The sequence below is a fragment of the Pleurodeles waltl genome, chromosome 10 (assembly GCF_031143425.1).
Source record: "Pleurodeles waltl isolate 20211129_DDA chromosome 10, aPleWal1.hap1.20221129, whole genome shotgun sequence".
NCBI classification, from domain to species: domain Eukaryota; kingdom Metazoa; phylum Chordata; class Amphibia; order Caudata; family Salamandridae; genus Pleurodeles; species Pleurodeles waltl.
In genome coordinates this window covers 100,438,738-100,458,421 of record NC_090449.1, presented here as the reverse complement: position 1 = coordinate 100,458,421, position 19,684 = coordinate 100,438,738, and the positions used below count along the sequence as shown (strand labels likewise).

General features: G+C 44.7%; 1 protein-coding gene across 1 annotated transcript in view; it reads right to left on the bottom strand.

The window, feature by feature from the left end:
• Window positions 1-19,684, bottom strand: part of DNAAF5 (dynein axonemal assembly factor 5) — a 127,346-nt gene that overhangs the window by 82,949 nt on the left and 24,713 nt on the right. Inside the window, exons 3-4 of the mRNA XM_069209841.1 lie at window positions 19,367-19,491; window positions 3,172-3,290 (exon numbers count right to left, since the gene is read on the bottom strand). Coding sequence (XP_069065942.1) covers window positions 3,172-3,290; window positions 19,367-19,491 — 244 coding nt within the window. The remainder of the gene's footprint in view (window positions 1-3,171; window positions 3,291-19,366; window positions 19,492-19,684) is intronic.

The following is a 19,684-nucleotide window of genomic DNA, read 5'->3' as shown; positions in this document are numbered from 1 at the left end:
GACACTAAATGATGGGAGGGGTTATTATTTTGGGGTCCCCACTAACCTAGTGTGGGAACCCAGAGATGATGTAGACAGAAAAAGCATTTTGAAGGTGGTCCCATTGTCCTAGGACCACCACAGGCTGAGTTATGAGCAAAAGTGCTTTGTAAAAGTAATGCCCTGCAAAGCATTATGGGGTGAGTTTTCGTGCCACGAGTATTATATTATGTTTACTGCAATGCTAAGAACAGCCGCTAGAGAACACCACAATAAATAGCATTTGGAAGAATCATGGTCATGTAACCATACAGTCAGCCCTTAGAGAGCATAACCACATGAAAAAAGAATGGGAAAAAGTAATTCAGTGTAACCATATATTTATCCCTTAGAGGGTGTGGTGCATTACACATTTTCAAGGCTAGCAGGCCTATTGCAATGATATTACAAACAAGGACCCTAAAACATAACCTCTCCCAGCTGTAAAACAAAAGTTCCAGCATGAGAGAGCTTAAAAATATAATGAATGTGGTGGGGTTATTATTTTGAAGACCCCACTAATCTAGTCTGGTGACCCCGTTTTTGTGGTGGCCCCATTGTCCTAGGACCACCACAGGCTGAGTTATGAGCAAACATGTTTTGTAAAAGTAATGCCCTGCAAAGCAATATGGGGTGAATTTCCCAAGTACAGAGAATATTGCAGTATCAGCTATCCCACTGTTGCACAGAGCCACTTTGCTTTGAGGATTTCGTAAAGCATTTACCAATTGCAAGTGTTTTAAGGGGAGAGCCACAAGAAATTACTCAGATTAGGGAATTGTGAACAATGTGACCAACGCTCCAGTACCATCGATCGAGTTCATGCTGTTGTGTCTGTTCACGATGTGAGTGCCAAGGCCACCACACAGCACGATGGGGAGAGAAAAAACAAAAAGAATTGTTCACCCACACTGAAGTATATCAGCAATCTGGCAATAATCCATGTAACAGGAGCAGGCTGGAAGGCGTGACAAAAAAAGTCTCAACACTGGACAAAAGTAAGGCATTTACCAATTACATCAAGTGATTTTTTTAAAGGTATGCCCAGGAAGGAATGAAATTGATGGGCGTGGTAAAAAGCCCACAGTACTTATAACAGGTCAAATCGCTTGCACACTCAACCCAAAAATTGTTCTGGTCACAATACTGGGACATGGATGTAATGTTCTGGATTATGTTTCACACAAGAATGGTAAACGTTGCTCCAAGACAGAATGAAAAATAGAATCTTCCAATGAAATAATTTCCTATAATACCATATTTACCTGCTACATTAGTGACTCGTCTCTCCTGGAACCACATTACCTTTGAATGCAAACCCTACTGTAGTGTTCTAATGAAAGATCAGTGATAAACAATAGCTGCAATTTCCGTTTTATATCCCCTTAGATCCCAAAATAAACAACAAAAAATTCCACACTAGAAGTTTAAAAACACAACAAATATTCAAGAATGTTGATTGTGTCCAGATTAGATGTTGGCACAAAAATTAAAAGGGAAATATTACATTGGAGTTGAACTAGACCAGCCTTCTCCAATGTGTAGCTTGCGAGCAACGTGTAAGTAACCCGCCTTTGTTCTGCCTACCGTACTAAATGAGAAGCTTTTGCTTGGTTGAAGTAATATGACTACTAAAATCGAAAGTGTGTATTTGAGTACAAAATGTTTATGTTTTAAGAAATCATAAGCTGATGTTTGGAAAAACATGGCTAAATTTCCAAAATATAGTTAAAGGTGATATTTGAGTGATAAGTCAGGTGGCATTGTGGAGATTTATACTTAATGGTCCAAGGGGCACTGCAGCTTTGGCTGTTATGTTTTACCCATTTTGTGTCATTCCAAATAGACATGCCTGTTTTACATTACTGTTGGCTAACCTGCCTGCTGCACTAAAGTGATCACTACTAGTAATCTTCCATTTGGGGGCCTCTAATGTAATCTTGTCTGATTTGGTCACCATTACACTAATAATACTAGTAGTTTGGGATAATTCTCATTAACATAACTAAATCTTGTACAAGAAGGCTGTCAAGCCTTGAACTGACTGAATACATGTTCATAGTGGTAATCTAATGCTATGGTGGTCATTATGAGTTTGGCGGTCCTGCTCCGCCACCCCGGCGGTAACACTGCCGACAGCGTGGCGGACCAGGACCACCAATTATGACCACGGCGGTGAATTGGCTGCAAAGCAGCCAGTTTACCGCCTGTACCGCCAGGGCGGTGGGACCACCAGGCCGAAGGTGTACCACCTTCGGACCGGCGGTCCACCTTATACCGCCGACGGTATTATGAGTCTCCTTTCCGCCAGGGATTTGCTGCCGGGGTTCCACCTGGCAGAAAGGATACTGGCAACAGGAATCAACATTCCTGTCACCAGTATGCGATTCCCCCCCACCGAAACAGCCACAGCCCCCCTTCCATCCCTCAAACCCCATAGACACCACCCTCCCCGCCCTAAACCACGTACATACCCTTGCACCCAATCCACGCATACACACACCACACACACACACTCACACATCCACGCACACAAATTCACGCATCCACGACACCCCCTCTGACATGCATTCACCGAGACATGCACACACACATACGCACACAAACACCCTCTCCTCCATTCACACACACTCACACCCACACCCACACCTTATCACGCACACAACACTAAACAACCCCCCCCCCCCAATCCCCTCCCCGTTGAACAATCACCTTACTGGCTCGCAGTGGTCATCCAGGAGGGAATGGGATCCATTGGGCCTGCTCCGCTGTAACCGCTTCATCACCATAACACCGCCACGCCGATTACATGTGATGATGTGGCAATGCCAGCGGAGCAACCTACACTAGACTACCTACCGCCAGTATGGCTGCTGGCGGCTCTCCGCCCAATTTATGTCGGAGAGCTGCCAGGAGTCATAATATAGTGGTCTCAAGACTGCCATCACTGGCGGTCTCCTGGTGGGCGTGACTTTGGCGGTCAACTGTTTTGACCGTCAAAGTCATAATGAGGGCCTATGTCTCCAGATGCTGAAATATTTCTATAATCTGAATTCCAAGATAAGAAAATAGAATGTATATTTGACCATAAGAACTGTGCAGAAATACTGATGACCATTATCAGCCCAATAAATATTATATTGTAATTCCTACCTCCTTCAGGATAGCATGGACTAGGAGAATTGTAAAAGTCGAGTTTGTCCTTTAGATCTTCCTCATTTTCTTGCTGCCACTTCAGGCCAATCTTCTCCCAGTAATTGATTGCCAACTGTCTACATTCAAAACACAAACGTAAAAACAGTATTTGTGTGTGCAGATCATGAGATACTGATGCATCAAATAAAGTCAATTTAAAGAAAGCCAAAGAAAATCTTTGCCACAAGTAGGATTTACAAAACAAAATTCTAAAGATATACTAACTTCTAAAGGCCAAACACAGACCTGTGGTTTGGCTCTAACGTAATCATTGTTGTACTAAACATTTAACTGACCTGTGTTCAAGAAAAAAAGAGTTTAGCAAATGGAACATCTTTGCATGCCTTGGGGAAATCTGCCACCTTTGTTAGGGTCCAGCCTGCGAATGCATGTGCTGGCGCATGAGTCTCGCATCCGAGACTCTGTTGTGTTCAGTAAAGGGCTTGGAGCCCACCTGTCGCTCACCATTTGTTGGTTTGCATGGCACTTTTCTTTACAGCCTCGTAATTTGTCAAGGCATGTCTGGCATAATTTCCGTTACTCTGTGTGGAGCAGGGATCAAGCACTAATTGATTTCAACTTAATTTGTGCCCGTCCGCTGCTCCAGACGTGACTGAGGTACTATTTTGGTCTATCATCCAGTGCCACGCAAACATAAGGCTTGTGACTGGCAAAATCGTGCCCAGCAGGACAAGCAAAATTGCTAAGTTTTATTTTTTAAAGCCAACTTTATTTTATTTTGTTAAGTCATCTTTTCTCAGTTTCCACTCATGTTTTGATTTTTGTTTGTGGGCGCTGTTGTCAATGATGACAATTGTTTGAAATATGCAAGACCTATTGCATTGTAAATGCTAGCTTTTACTTTGAGCATGCCTCTTTGAAATAATATTTTAATCACAAATGTACTTCCAATTAGTTCTCTAAAAGCAAAGTTCAGAGGGCTGCACCAACACATGATTGATTTAAAAGTGGTTCCTAGTTACAATATTTCTAGCTAAGCTAACACACCAAGATTTTTACCCTCTTGGTTTAACATCTATTCATGCTAAACAATTATCTGATATTTATTTGTTTTACTTACTTTCTTACATTGAGTGCATTACATGTAATATTACCTGCTTATACGTGATAAGCTTACAACTACACTTGAAAATGTGCTACACAGAAACAGGGGCCAGATCAGAACGGAAGGCGGAAGTGGGCCAAGTGAGAGATGTGGGGGATCTTGTGGAGAATCATTCATATTGAATATCTTCTAGTATGACATACCACACATTTGAAACCTGCCAGTTTGGGACCTTTTGACTTTTGTATAATGTGTTGTAAAATCTCGGTTCCCAGAGATGAACTAATTTACCTTGAAAGTTTTTTGTTGCAGTATGATATTTGTGAATGTGGAAATTATGTTTCTCTAGTTGCACAACACATTCATTACAAACTCCTTAATAAAAAAAAAATATGTCAGTTTATACAACATCAAACTATTTTAAAACTTCAGAGCCTCATTTAGATCTTGGCGGTACTACAGAGTATTCAGTTGAAGGTGTTTAGGAGCCATATTTAGATGTATTGCAACTGAGCCACCGACCGCCACAATGGAGTGCTCCTCCTAGTTATCAGGCTGACAGACTCCCGCAGACCATACTGCAGGTGGTGTACTGGCGGTGGGTTGCTGATTGCTCGTCGCGGGAGCCAATGCACAGTGTGCAGTGGCAGTGGCAGTGGCCACTGGAATAGAGGTCAGTTATACACACACACTGTACCTTAGCCATATGTGTCCACCTGCAAAACACACTACATACAATTATCCATTGCCATTCCACCACAACACAACTGATACATGCAGAAAACACACATTGCCATACATCCATAACAAAACATACACACATTATTGATACTACACGTACATACTACACAACCACAACAACCAATATAGCTACACACCCATCTACACAAAGTCACAGAAGAGAACAAGTACACACATCAAGACAACCACCACACAACACACTACTGAATTTCGCACACAGCAAAACACAACCAAACATACAAAACAAACATCAGACCCACATGTAAGTGGCGCACATACTCTACATCCCCCATTCCAGCTCCTTCTACCTTAACCAGACAATCCACTCACACACATATACATGCCTGGACCCACATGCACAACTGGAAGCACACTATTACAAGTACAGGTCGAAATGCAAAGTGCACACTTGTCCATAGTTGAAAAGTGTGATGTTATTGCTATTTCTGTGCAACGCGGGTGGGGTTTTCTGGAAGAGTTGGCGGGACTCAAGTCTTTCACCTATGGTCTCATCAACATTTAAATCGGGCGGGCAGACGGCCAAGGCGGCGGACGGGTTTTCTGGCAGAAAACCGACAGCAGGACTGTGGGTTAATCTTTAATGCAGAAAAAGATTAACAAACAAGCTGTTGTTTAGAATATGTTATGTTAGATGGTTATGAGATGTATTATTCTCTTGTTTCCTTTTCTGATCACGAGCACTTGATCTTTGCACTTTTTTCTGTCTTTCTATTTTAAGGTGTTGAGATAGGGATTTCCTTTGATATGTCGTTTATGTAAGATTGTGGTTTTACTTTGTATATATAATAATTAAATTAGCTCTTTAATTGAATATATACCCATTCTGTTTGTTATTGTGGAGAATTGCTTTGTTAGTAATGTGGTCTCCTATGTGGGTATTGTAGTTTTTGTAACGAAGATCTAAATCAGGCCCTCAGTGTACAACGTTCCCAGTGAGATCCACTACAAGAGTATAGTTACTGTGGAAAGAATCATTGATGCTGCAGCAACCATCCTTCTGATATTCTTAGTAAATATCATTTTAATTTGCACAGTACTCAGCTCCACAGCTAAAAAAAACAGTTGAATTGAAAATATTACCCTTCCTTTGAGAAAGTCTGCAGATATACCCATGTTATTAGTTAGTAGATGTGAACTCAATGGCCAAGGAATGTAGGCGATGCAATAAAATAATTAAATAAACTCAACAAACTGATAGTTACTGCAATTGGAACTAAACTACTCAGCACAGAACGCAAAAAACAACTGCTTGTTCCTGAAAGAGAAATTAATTTCTCAGTGAAGTACAAAATTACCTGCACTTTGCAAGAACAAGAAATGGACTGCTTAATGCAACCAACAGAAAAGGGCAGTTTACTATAGTCTGAAATGTCCTGTTGGATGGAATCTAAAATAGATTATTCAGCACATATTACTATTGATTCACACTAAACTTAAAGATTCACAATGACTGAACATTTTTTGATAATAATAAGTGGTCAGTCTTTGCCTGCACTCTCTCAAGCCTTCAAGGACTAAGTCCAAAACACCGCAGCTTCAAGCTGAATAGAAAAAACAGCATTCCTCCTTTATCTTAGATTCTTTACCCCCTTCAGGTCATGTTTTCACGCTTACCTGAGAAGAACAGCTGTCTCAAGGCATAGCCCATGATGTGTCCACTATTTATGAAGTAATGTAGTCTTGCTTCACTTTTAAATACAGAAGCCAGGAGCAAAGCTGGAAGGAGGCAACTCTGTACACCTTTAAGTTACAGATTTAGTATGGCACTCTGAATCAAAACTGTAGACTAAGTAGCAAATGATCACAGAGAAGCTTAGGAAAAAGGGGACTGACACATCTGCGGAAGGAATCAGATACAGTCATGTATCCAAGCTTAGTGTGGGTTTGAGATGACCAGGTCCAAGTTTCCTATATGATAGGCAGCATGTTTTCTAAGGTTTAGCAGTTGGAAGTCTCATTCTAACAACTATGAAGTCTCAGACATCAGATAATAAAAGGATAGATCAGAACCCGCCCAAAAAAGAAGAAAAAAATAATAATTATATATATATATATATATATATATATATATATATATATATATATATATATATATATATATAAAAATGAAAGTGTTGTCAGGAGATCGGATGGCGTTCTGCCGTGGAGCGCGCTACATACTGCAATTATGAGCCATGAAGAAGTCCGGACGAAACGCGTTGGCTATGATGGATTAGATATTGTCATTGCGGATAAATAAAGAACAAAAAGTTTTCATAAGAACTCTATTGAATTATGTGATTTTTGAAGAAATGTGATCATTTTGTGGATATCAATAGACACTTCGATGTGCTGGGTCTCCTTTTCAATATATATGTGTATATATATATATCTTCTGTGCACACATCAAAAATCTGATTTGTAGGGAGGAATCACAGGTCAAGAGGCATCAGATACGGACACACATTCCATACTTGAAATCCTAACCTGCAGGACAATGTCCATTTGAATGATATGAAGTCGAATACTTTACCAAATGTTCAGTTGCACAAGTGAGAACTTCAAGGAACACAACAGAACAAAGAAGCTGACAGCATTATTCTAGGACCTAAACAAAGTTTGGTACTTTACAAATGGTGGGGCTGGGGCATGGCTAGGGTGGAGACTAGTTAAGACGTGACTCCCCTGAGCTCTGCAATCTCAGCCCCACATTACTTCACAAATGGCGGCTTAACCAGCAGGACCAGCGGGCATAGGCTCCATATTCTGGCCTGACAGTGGGGGGAGTGAAGGCACCGACTTGCCACCATCAGCTTCGTCTGAAATTTGCCCCGGACTGAGAGTGCGAGGCCAAGCAGCCAAGATGGCAGTCGCTGTTTCTCCTAAGTGGCCCTAGAACTTCCGATATAATCACCTGAAACTGCTGACACCAGTGAATTATGAGATGAGCACTCCCAGAGGCCATATGAGATACCAGGTGTCCTAAAATTAAATACTGGATGGCAAGTAGAACGGTGAGGAGCGGGTGCGGCCTAGTGCTCTGAGGCACTGTACATACCGCTCTGCGAAGATATCCTAATTCTAGAAGGACCAGGAGGTGGAGATAGTGATGAACTTGGGTGAGAGAGACCCTGGGGCTTATCTGCAGTGGAGCCTAGAGCGGCGAGACAACACTCTGTGAACTTCATCACCAGCCAAAAACCACCTTAGAATAACGCGAGGTATCCGCTGCCACTAACTCAGTTCCTCCACCAGGTGGACAAGCACCTTCCCCGCACCTATAGCGGAGCTGGAAAGTGCTAATCCCTGCCGTGCAACCATTATGCCCCCACACCTGCTGACACTGGGATAATGGCTGAAGTGGAATCACAGGGCCCCTGCCCCCAAGCTTCTCGACACACACAGGCACTGAAGCAGACTCCCCAAAGTGTCAGTGAAAGCTCCCAGCTACTAGGTAAAGGAAAACCTCAAAGGCCAGAACCTTGCAGAGTCGGGGAAAACCTAGGAGCGTAGGCACCACGCTTAGACACCTGAGAAAACTTGTGAAGGAAGTTCCCCGGCCAGTTTGCACCCCAGTCTGGATGAGAAAAGGAACCAGTCGTCTTTGTCAAGCTGCACACTGCTTTACTGGGTACACTAGGTGCAGGTGGTTACATGAGAAGGGAACACTTCATAGGCCTCACCACTGGCTGCAGTCTGTGACAGAATGAACGGAGGCCTCCCTTACTACTGCCTTCCTCTCACTAATTTGTCAGACTAAGGTCCCCCAGCGGTGGTATCGGGCTCTGAGAAGACAGACCCTTACCTGGTGACCCATACATTCTCTGTCTGTCGATCACCTTGTAAGCATTTGTAAAGTGCAGACTGTGCCGGCCAAGCTGACAAAGACACCTTGAGGCTCCTCCATAAGACACTTGCTTCAGAAATTCAGTCCCTCACAATTGAAAGGAGCGAGCTCCCAAACCTCGGTATCCAAGTCACATAAGAGATCAGATCCTCATACGCCAGCTACCAAAAAGGATACCCCCTGCTGATGGAATTTTGTAAGAATATCATGCCTCTCTGCCACAACTTCAATATGGCCTTGTCCGACCCTTCTTTGCGCCAAACGAGCTCACGCTTAGAACAAGCAGAAACCACAGTGACAGTCCATGGCCCAGTGAATGTTTATCGCACTACACGCTTGGACAGATTGGAGTACCAACACTCCTTACCGCAAGACAAACTTAACAAGTTAGAAAAACATTCCCAGGGGATCAATGTTAAGATTAGGGGCATTGCATGAACAATAACCCAAGCAGACTTGGAAGCCCATGTCCAGGTCCTATTCCGCCACATACTTCAGCCGGCCAAATCCGTTCCATTTCTCCTAGACCACACTCAAAGGGTTTATTCCGCTTATCAACAAAGAAGGAATTTCCCTCCCAATGTACTCACTCACGTTCACTACTTTCACGTAAAAGAAAACTCTTAATGGCGGTTCACCAACAGGAGACTATAATTTTGCAAGGGGACACTTTCTTACTTTTCCAAGATGTCTCAGCCAGAACACTGGCAAAACGAAAGGGCTTGTGCAAAATTACCCAGCATCTCCAAAAGGAAAAGATCCCCCATCGTTGGGTGTTCCCCTTTCGAATCCTTTTCACCTACAAAGGAGAAGTGCCTGGTGGTAAGAAATCTATCAGAGGCACAAGAGATCTTGGGCCTTCCTTCCATTTCATCATTGCAACAAGCTCAAGATCCTGCCCACTCCAACCAGACGGAACAGGGAGGTGGCTGGCACTTCCAATCTACCTGTTCATCTTGCATGAATGTCCAGAATCTTTCCTGCCGGGAGCAAAAAAGCAGCGTTCAACATCATCGGAGGAAGATGTTTTACCCTGAGTAAAACTCGACCCAGAGACCACAAATCTCCGATCTACAATCATAAAAATACCAAAATCTAAAACTGAATATCTGTCAAGCTGTAACAGTTTTCTTAAAGTCTAAGAACAAGGGGGTAGGGGCTCATACAATAGACCTGAGAGCAAGCCCCTAATTTCTACCTTTATTCTTCCTGATTCATGGTCACTGTCTACTAAAAACAATAAGGTTGAAACAAATATCTAAATTTTATTTCTGGTCATGACCCATTCCCAGTTTACCCCACTATTGTTCTATTTCTGTTTTAAAGAGTTGACCCAATTTTTCAGACACACAAAAACACAAATGAAGGTCACTACAGGTAACCGCAAGAACGCTGCAGACTATTCTCTCTTCTGCCCTAGTCCCACTGCGCAACACCTCATTCACTACCATGATACTTTTAAAGACAGTCTTGCGCAATATGCTAGGCCTTACCTCTCCATTCAAGAGCCGAGAACTTCTGCTATTGCTCAAACAGAAAAAGGTGGATTTTGCACTACTGCAAGAGACCCACCTTCTTAAGGCAGACACCAAACAGCTCCGAGCTAATTGGTACCCCACACAATTCCACGCTTCATATGCACGAAAAACACAAGGGTTCACAATGCTCATGTGCAAAGACCTAACTTTCCAAATTAACAATTCATACACAAATCAAGAAGGTCACCAGGTGGGTATTCATTGACTATTATTTCTCTCTATAGTCCCATCGATGATAAAGAGAACTTTAATGCAACTCTTTTTACTAGAATCTCTCATTCTGTCACAGGTGACACTATATTGGGGGTGACTATAATGCCTTAATGAACCCCTCGATGAATAGTTCCCATTCTAGATATGGTGAGTCTCACCCACTTCCTTCACTGGCTCAGGGGATAATAGACTTAAACCTGGTGGACGCTTGGCATCACCAGCACCCTGGCGAGAAAGATTATGGGGGTCATTACGACCCCGGTGGTCAGCGATAATGTGGTTTAAGTACCGCCAACAGACTGGCACTACTTACCGCCATATTATGACATTGGCGGGTTGGCTGAAGCCAACCTGCCAACGTACCACTCCAACCGCCATGACGGTAACAGCCCCCTGGCTGGAGATATCCATCTCAAGCCCGGCGGCCGCCATTGTTCCGTCTGCGGGATTATGACCCTGCCTACCGCCATGGTTTAACCATGGTGGTAGGCCATATCAGTGACAGGGAATTCCTTCCCTGTCACTGATAGGGGTCTCTCCCTCCCCCCTCAAGTTACCCCCCTCCAGCTACCTCCCCCCAGACCACACATTCACGTCCTCCCTTCACACACAAACATACATGCACACACTCATTCACACATACATAAATGCATGCATACATCCAATCACACACACATCCGCACACACACTTCGACACATACACGCATTCACATTTCTTAACACCCAACACGCACTCACACTTCCATACATGCACACACGCATTTAACACTCAACACACACCCGCATTCACACACACACATACATACATTCACACACCCCCACACACCCCCCCACACACACACAAAACACCCCTCCACCCCCTTCCCTGTCGGAGACCCGACTTACCTGGATCCAGGGGGCCCTCCGGCAGGAGACGGGACCGCCAGCAGCGCCCGCCAGCAGAACATCGCCAGGCCGTATTATTGGTCATGATACGACTGATGGGGTCCTGCTGGTGGTAGAAGAGCCACCTTACCGCCATCTGCTGGCATGGCCACAGCCGGATTTCCGCCATTCATTTGGCAGAAATCCAGCTGTGGTCATAATATGGTGGACGGCTGGTAGCCGTGGTGACAGTCTTTTGGCAGCCGTCGCCACGGTGGTAGGCAGTTTTTACCGCCAAAGTTAAAATGAGGGCCTATATGTTTTATTCCAACATCCACATAACTTACAACCAACTTGATTATCTCCTACCTTCTAAGAGCCTGCTTTACAGACTGATAGATTTTACTATTGATGTTAAATCACTGCCCAATCATGCACCAATCTGGCTGCTGGTGAATCCCGTAACTATTCATATGGCCATGGATAATAAAACTAAATAACACTGAGAGATCCAATCCATTGAGAACGTATTAAAGAAACAATCAAATATTATTTTGCAGAAAACCACAATGGCAAATTAACCCCCTCTACCCTTTGGGATTCAGCAAGGGCAGTACATTGGAGTGAACTTGTTTCCCATACGGCCACGTTCAAACCCTTAGCCAAACAACACAAAGCAGACCTAAAACTGCAGCTCTCTCAGTCCGAGGCTTGACATGAACAAGAGGGATCTGACAGAACCATGAGAGGCTTGCGTAGAATTAGAGGGGAAATCAAATAAATAAAAATGAAGGAAGGGGACAATAAATTACTCTATACTAATCAAACTTATTATGAAAAGGGTGATAATCCAGATACACTAATAGGATATAAGCGTAGACTGTTCTCTATGGGGAACCATATGAAACCAACAGACATCAAGGAAGGCCAGATGTTCTAGGAAACACAGGAGATTCTTTCCGTTTTACAGTGATATTACACAGCCCTACTCCACTGCCATTGGCTAGACAAGCAACTACAAGATTAATATCTCTGAGATTAAATGCCCCCACAATTGGAGGCAGAAATGCACCTCCAAGAGGAAAACAGCTCAATTGATGAGGTACGAGTTGAAATCAAACTACTGCCCAGTCAAAAATCCCTAGGCCTGGGTGGCTTTATGGCCTCTTTTTATAAGGTCTATGTCTCCCTATAAACCAAACCCCTCACTAAGGTTTTTAATTATCTTAAGGCATCAGGGGTGATGATGAACACAATGTTGGGATCTCACTTCACTCTCCTTCTGAAAGCCGACATCATTCATACACTTTGCACTTCATATAGGTTGATAGCCCTTCTAAATTGTGATTTCAATTTTAGTTAACAGACTACACTATGTTTGGCCTCGCCTTGTCTCTGTTCAACAGTCAGGCTTCATTAAGAATGACAAGCAATGATAATGCCAGACTGGCGGAGACACTAATGGACAGTGCCAAGAGATTGAACAAGCCGATGCCCCTTTTCTCACAAGATGTAGCGAAGCCTTATCAGGGTAGACAGGCCTTATTTATCAAAGTTGCTTGATCAAATACACATCAGCCTGAAGATAAAAGCATTTATTCAGGCGAACTACAAAAAACCGACCACCAATATTAAGATTAATGGGGACCACATACCAGAGATTCATTTGTCTATAGGAATGAGACAACAGTGCCCCTGTCCCCTTTTAATATTTGCATTATCCATGGAACCTCTTGTAGCTAGTAGTCAGAGAAACCCCAACTTCAATGGAATGAAGGTGTGAAATGAGGAACCAATTTGCCTTGTTTGCACAGGATGTCCTTTGCTTTGTGATCAACCCAGAATGGATGCTTCCTGTATTACATGTGAAACTGTGCCTCTTTGCACAAGTGTCTTCCTTCAAAATCGATATTCCAAATCGCAAAGCATGAGGGGGCATACTCACACAACAACTTACTAGAGCCAGTTCATCAAGGGGTGCTCACATGGACTGAGACAGGCATTAGATACCTAGGGGACAATCTATTGTCTCACATGGGCATTGTATGAGAGCAACATCCCACCCGCTAATCACTGTCCTATTTAAAGACCTGTATCGGTGGAGTAAATTTGAAATAACTTGGTTGAGCAGGCTGAACAGCCTAAAAATTTAATTTCATGTGCTGCTTACTCTTACAAATACTTCTCCTCACAATACCTAAAACAGAGTTGTTGCTGATTCAACCAAAAATGCTTAGCTTTGTAAGGCAAGGCAAGTTCCAGACAGTGGCATGCTCGACCCTTTCATGCACCATAGATGAGAGAGGTTTATGGTTCCCAGACATAACATCATAAATGCTAGCGGCCACCTTACGCCCATGGCTGACTGGAATTATAACCCAGAAAGCAAACCTTGGATATAAGTTGAACAAACATTCTCAGCCTTTAGGCGTAAAGATCTATTATTGCTGCCACACAAGATGTGGCTGCAATCCCACACCCTACTCCCCACACTGGTTAAGCTACTAGACTACTGGCAAATAATACTCCACAAACAAGCATTTCCTTCTACTCGGTCCCTTTGACCCCACTAGTTAACAACCCAGACCTTCCTCCAGGCATGACAGATCCGAGTGTCACACCTGGAACCTGGGAAACGACCCCTCCACCCCCACCCTCAAAGAACTTCTTTGACTAATGAGCTTTGGTCTAGAGCAGACTGAAAAATGTAGGGCCTGATTTACAACTTGGCAGCTGGGTTACTCCATCACAACGGTGACGGACATCCTGTCCGCCGAAATCTAAATCCCATAGGATTTAATGGGATTTAGATTTCCACAGACAGGATATCTGTCACCGTTGTGACGGAGTGACCCATCCGACGAGTTCTAAGTCAGGCCCTTAGTTTGGACAGATGCAACGTCTACAGCAATGGTTTTCAAACTTTTCAATGTTGAACCTCTCACCCCCAATCCCCCAGGTGGGAAATTTTAATTTAAATAAAAAAAATAAAAAAAAAACACAACATCGGGCCCTCAGCTGAATTTATTAGGTGACAATGTTTAAATATGTCTAGACTTATTTAAACATTGCAATAACCTTCTGTTACCTTTTCATTTTTGTATTCTATTTATTGAATTTGTGATATATAATACAGCTATTACAAGCATGATCGCATTAATGCTTCAAGTTACAGTGTTTATATTGGGCGCAACCCGCTCCCAATTCAGTTTACCAACAAATCAGCTGCATATTCAAACTCAAAATATTCTGTTACCTTTTCAAAACGAAATAAATTATTTTCTGCTTAAAACAAAGCACTGTTGTCTGCACATTGCTTTTTTTGGTCAGAGCCTGGCACCCCCCTCTGGGATCACTTGAGGCCCACTACAGGGGCCCGTCCCACAGTTTGAAGACCCATTGTGTGGGAGAGTGCCCCTTTTTGCATGGTTACCTTCCAATTTTGCCTGATATTGATGCTGACTTGACAGAGAGTGTGCTGGGATCCTGCTAGCCAGAGCCCAGCACCAGTGTTCTTTCCCACTAACTGTACCATTGTTCCCACAATTGGCACACCCCTGGCACAGAGTTAAGTCCCTTGTAAAAGGTACCCATGGTACATGGGCGATGTGGCCAGGGAAGGTCCCTGAGGGCTCCAGAATGCATTAGGCCACCTTAGGGGATCCCTCACCAAGCAAATGCACACTGCCATCACAGCTTGTGTGTGTTGGTGGGGAGAAAAAAACAAAGTAGACATGGCACCCCTCTCAGGGTGCCTTGGCCACAAACAACTACCTGTGGCATAGGTAAGTCAGCCCTCTAGCAGGCCTTACAGCCCTAAGGCAGGGTGTACTGTACCACAGGTGAGGACATAGCTGCATGAGCAATATGCCCTCTCAGTGTCTAAGTACATTCTTAGAAATAGTAATTGCATTGTGGCCATACTGAGTACATGGGCTGGGAGTTTGTCATTTCTCCACAGCTCAATGATGGCTTCACTGAAGACTGGGAAGTTTGGTATCAAACTTCTAAGCACAATAAACCCACGCTGATGCCAGTGTTGGGTTTATTGAAAAATGTACTGAGAGGGCATCTTAGAGATGCCCCCTGCAATTTAGCCAAAATTCTGGTGCAGGACTGACCGGTCTGTGCCAGCCTGCCACTTCCAGACAAGTTTCTGACCACCTGTGGTGAGAGCCTTTGTGTTTTCTGTGGCCAGAAACAAAGCCTGCATAGGGTGGAGGTGCTTCACACCTCCCCCCTGCAGGAATTGCAACACATGGCGGTAAGCCTCAAAGGCTCTGGCCTCTTGTTACAGTGCCCCAGGGCACTCCCACAAGTGGAGATGCCCACCACCCCTGGACATAGCCCCACTTTTGGTGGCAAGTCCGGCTGGAAAGTTAGGAAAAATAAGTAGGAGTGACCAATTCAGCTGAGCCCACCCCTAAGGTGTCCAGAACTGAAGTGACCCCCTTCTTGCAGAATCCTCCATCTTGGTCTGGAGGACAGGGACCAGTAGGGTTAGGTCTGTATCGCCCTCCCCAAAGGGAGTGGACACCGGAAGGGTGTAGTCACCCTCAGGGACAGTAGCCATTGACTACTGCCCACTGACCTCTCTTACGCCCCTAAGTCCAGGATTTAAGGGCTGCATTGAACCTAGCTGGTCAGATTCCTGGCGACCTCAAGAAGACCATAAGAAAAAAGGACTGCTAAGCTGACCCCCAGCAGGGAAGACTGAGACACCAACTGCTTTGGCCCCAGCCCTACTGGCCTGTCTCCAGCTTCTGACGCCCCTGCTGCAAAAAGGGGATGCCTCCTGCAGGACCAGCAACCTCTTAAAAGCCTCAAGAGGACTGCCTTCACAATAGAGGACCAATATCGCCCATGGACAGAGGCTCTGTTCAAAATAAACTCCAACAAAGGACTCCAGAGCTTCCCCGGATGCGCAAGTCCTGCCTACTCTGCACCAGACGCCCATGGCCTGTGTCTAGGCAGCCCAACAGACTGGAGCTGGTCCCCAGGTGATTCTGACCTAGTGTCCAACCTGGGTTGACCCCTCCTGTCCAACGCAACGACGCCTGAAGACTAAATCCAGAGGACTCCCCTGCCTGTAAAGGATCCGGGCGAAGATACCTGATGCCAAAAGTTCCCTGCACCCACAGCCCCCTGGCTTTGGGAAACCCAACATCCAGTGCAGCAACATGCAGCAGGAGGCCCTCCTCTTTGTCCAGCCTGTGTTGTTTCCAAACCGACACCCTGGAGCCAGCCTGCAGCATACTTGTGACCCCTGGGGTCCCCCTACTGAAAAGCATTGGGAGCACAACACCAAGTTTGCCCCCTGCACCCAGCTGCCCCTGTGCCGCTGATGGTGTTTTTGGTGCGGACCTGTGGCCCCCCCAGGTGCTCTCCTAAACCCCCCAGGTCTGCTCTCTGAAGACACAGGTACTTACCTGCAAGCAGGCCTAATTTAGAGTGCCCCCAGTCTCCATAGGATCCCATTTTAAATCCAACAGCAACTTTGACCTCTGCATCTAGATGGCCCCGAGTTGCTGGTGGTGGGTGTTTGAGGTTAACTTGAACCCCAACCTGTGAACATCCTAACTACTGGAGACTGGATCTGTAAGTTTCGTACTTACCTCAAAAACTGTACTAACTTTTCTTCCCCCCAGAACTGTCTTTGAAAATTGCAGTGTTAACTTTTAAAACAGATATTTGCTATTTTCTTAAAAACCATTTAACTTGCTAAATTGAAACAACGTGGTGTTGATACATATTCATGATACTTACTTGCAAATGTACTTCCTGCAAACTGACTTGTGTGGTTCTAGAAATAAAGTAACAAAATATATTTTTGCTATATAAAAACCATTGGCCTGGAGCTAGTCATTGAGTGTGTGCTCCATTTAGTGTCTGTGTGTTTACAACAAATGCTCTGCACTATCCTCTGATAAGCCAAACTGCTCAACCACACTACTACAAAAGAGAGCATTAGTATTATCTACTTTAGCCTCTGTTAAGCCTCTGGGGAAACCCTGGACTCTGTGCACACTATGGGGGTCATTCTAACTTCGGCGGGCGGCAGAGGCCGCCCGCCAAAGTTCTACCGCCAGAACACCGAAGCGCGGTCAAATGACTGCCGTGGTGATTCTGACTTTCCCGCTGGGCGGGCGGGCGACCGCCAAAAGGCTGCCCGCCCGCCCAGCGGGAAAGCACCAGCAACGAGGAAGCCGGCTCCGAATGGAGCCGGCGGAGTTGCTGGTGTGCGACGGGTGCAGTTACACCCGTCGCGATTTTCAGTGTCTGCCACGCAAACACTGAAAATCAATGTGGGGCCCTGTTAGGGGGCCCCTGCAGTGCCCATGCCAGTGGCATGGGCACTGCAGGGGCCCCCAGGGACCCCACGACACCCGTTCCCGCCAGCCAGGTTCTGGCAGTGAAAACCGCCAGAACCAGGCTGGCGGGAAGGGGGTCGGAATCCCCATGGCGGCGCTGCTTGCAGCGCCGCCGTGGAGGATTCCCTGGGGCAGCGGGAAGCCGGCGGGAAACCGACGGCTTCCCTTTTCTGACCGCGGCTTTACTGCCGGGGTCAGAATGCCCCCGGAAGCACCGCCAGCCTGTTGGCGGTGCTTCCTCCGTCACCTACCCTGGCGGTCTAAGACCGCCAGGGTAGGAATGACCCCCTATATCTCATTTTGATATAGTATATACTGAACCAGCTTCCTACATCCTGTTCTATAGGCTCACAAAGGTCTCATTGGGTCTGGGGGGAGATCTATCTGACAAACGCTGTCAAGAGATGCAACACCTTTAGAATCTCTTTTCAGCAACAAAAAATCAGTCAGAGGGTCATTTCCTGGCTTTACCTCTACATTCTCGCCTCACTCCTCATAAGAAACAAGCCTGTATTACCCAATGGGAGAGAGACTTGAGAACAAAAATCTCTGAGGAGTGTGCATGTCACAAGTTACATGGATAATACATATAAAATATTGACACAATGGTACCTCACCCCCCGCACGACTGCAAAAGATGGCTGGCAGTCCTGACGTATTGACGAACGAGCACTTTCCTGCACCCCTGGTGGTGATGCCCTCATGTCCAATCATTTTGGCATGAGGGTTCTTATAAAAAAAAATACAAGTTATAACAAATGTCACTATACCCAAGATCCACTTTTAAGAGAATCTGGAGAGCACAGAGTGTACCTCACGACCACCCAAATAGGAAAATTGCTTTCTGAAATTATTGTTAGCTGGTTGTCCAGCTGTAGAAACAAACACATGGTCCAACACTCAACATGTGTTGGGGAAACATATGGACCATATGCGCATGTAAAAACTATCCACACTAATCCATGATTGTGTCCAAAAACGCAAGAAAACGTGGTGTTGATCTGTCAATCACACGAAAGGAAGGAAAGAGGAGGTGTCACCCCCATGACAATGTTGAGGACTCTGGGGTGCCTGGTACTTGTAATATATCTCCCTCGGAAAATGATTACCAGACAAACCCCAGCAACTGAGAAAGCCATGCATAATGTGAATTGCCCAACACTTGTAACAAGACCTCACAAATATACAATGCAGCAGAATGTGACTCAGCTGGGTCAAAATCTGTCTTCTTTTGTCTCCTTTCTTACTGATTATTTCATTTTTTATACCTATAAAATGTACACAGCGTGTCATTGCATCTTCCATTTGTGTATTCCCCATCCCCAATAAAGTTGTAAAACAAATGGAGGGTTTACTTTGTATTTCTGCATTATATACCAATACGATCAGTAGACGGAATAGAGGACTTTTGACAACTCTAGTTTCGTTTTTTCCCTGAGACAGCAGGTTATTTTTTTCTAAACATTCAGTATGAAATAGGATTTTACGTGTTGTATAGAACTTCCCAGTTTACCTAATGTCTGGCATTTCATCACTGAAACAACTCAAGAGGAGGGGGATGAGCTTGTGAAAGTATGAATATCTGTCTCTTAGCTCCAAGAGCCAGTTTCCGACGACATGTGTGACAGCCTGCCGCACCTAGAAGTGGAAACAATGGAGAACGTTAGTAAAATTACAGCTCAGTAACAAAACCACAACAAAGCATTCATTTGCTGAAAGGTAGATATTGCAGACTAGACATTCGAAATTAAAACAGCTGAACCACCTTAACCAATCACAATTTGAAATGATCATTAATTGTGCTTTTTGTGCCTGTCAGGAATACCTTGAA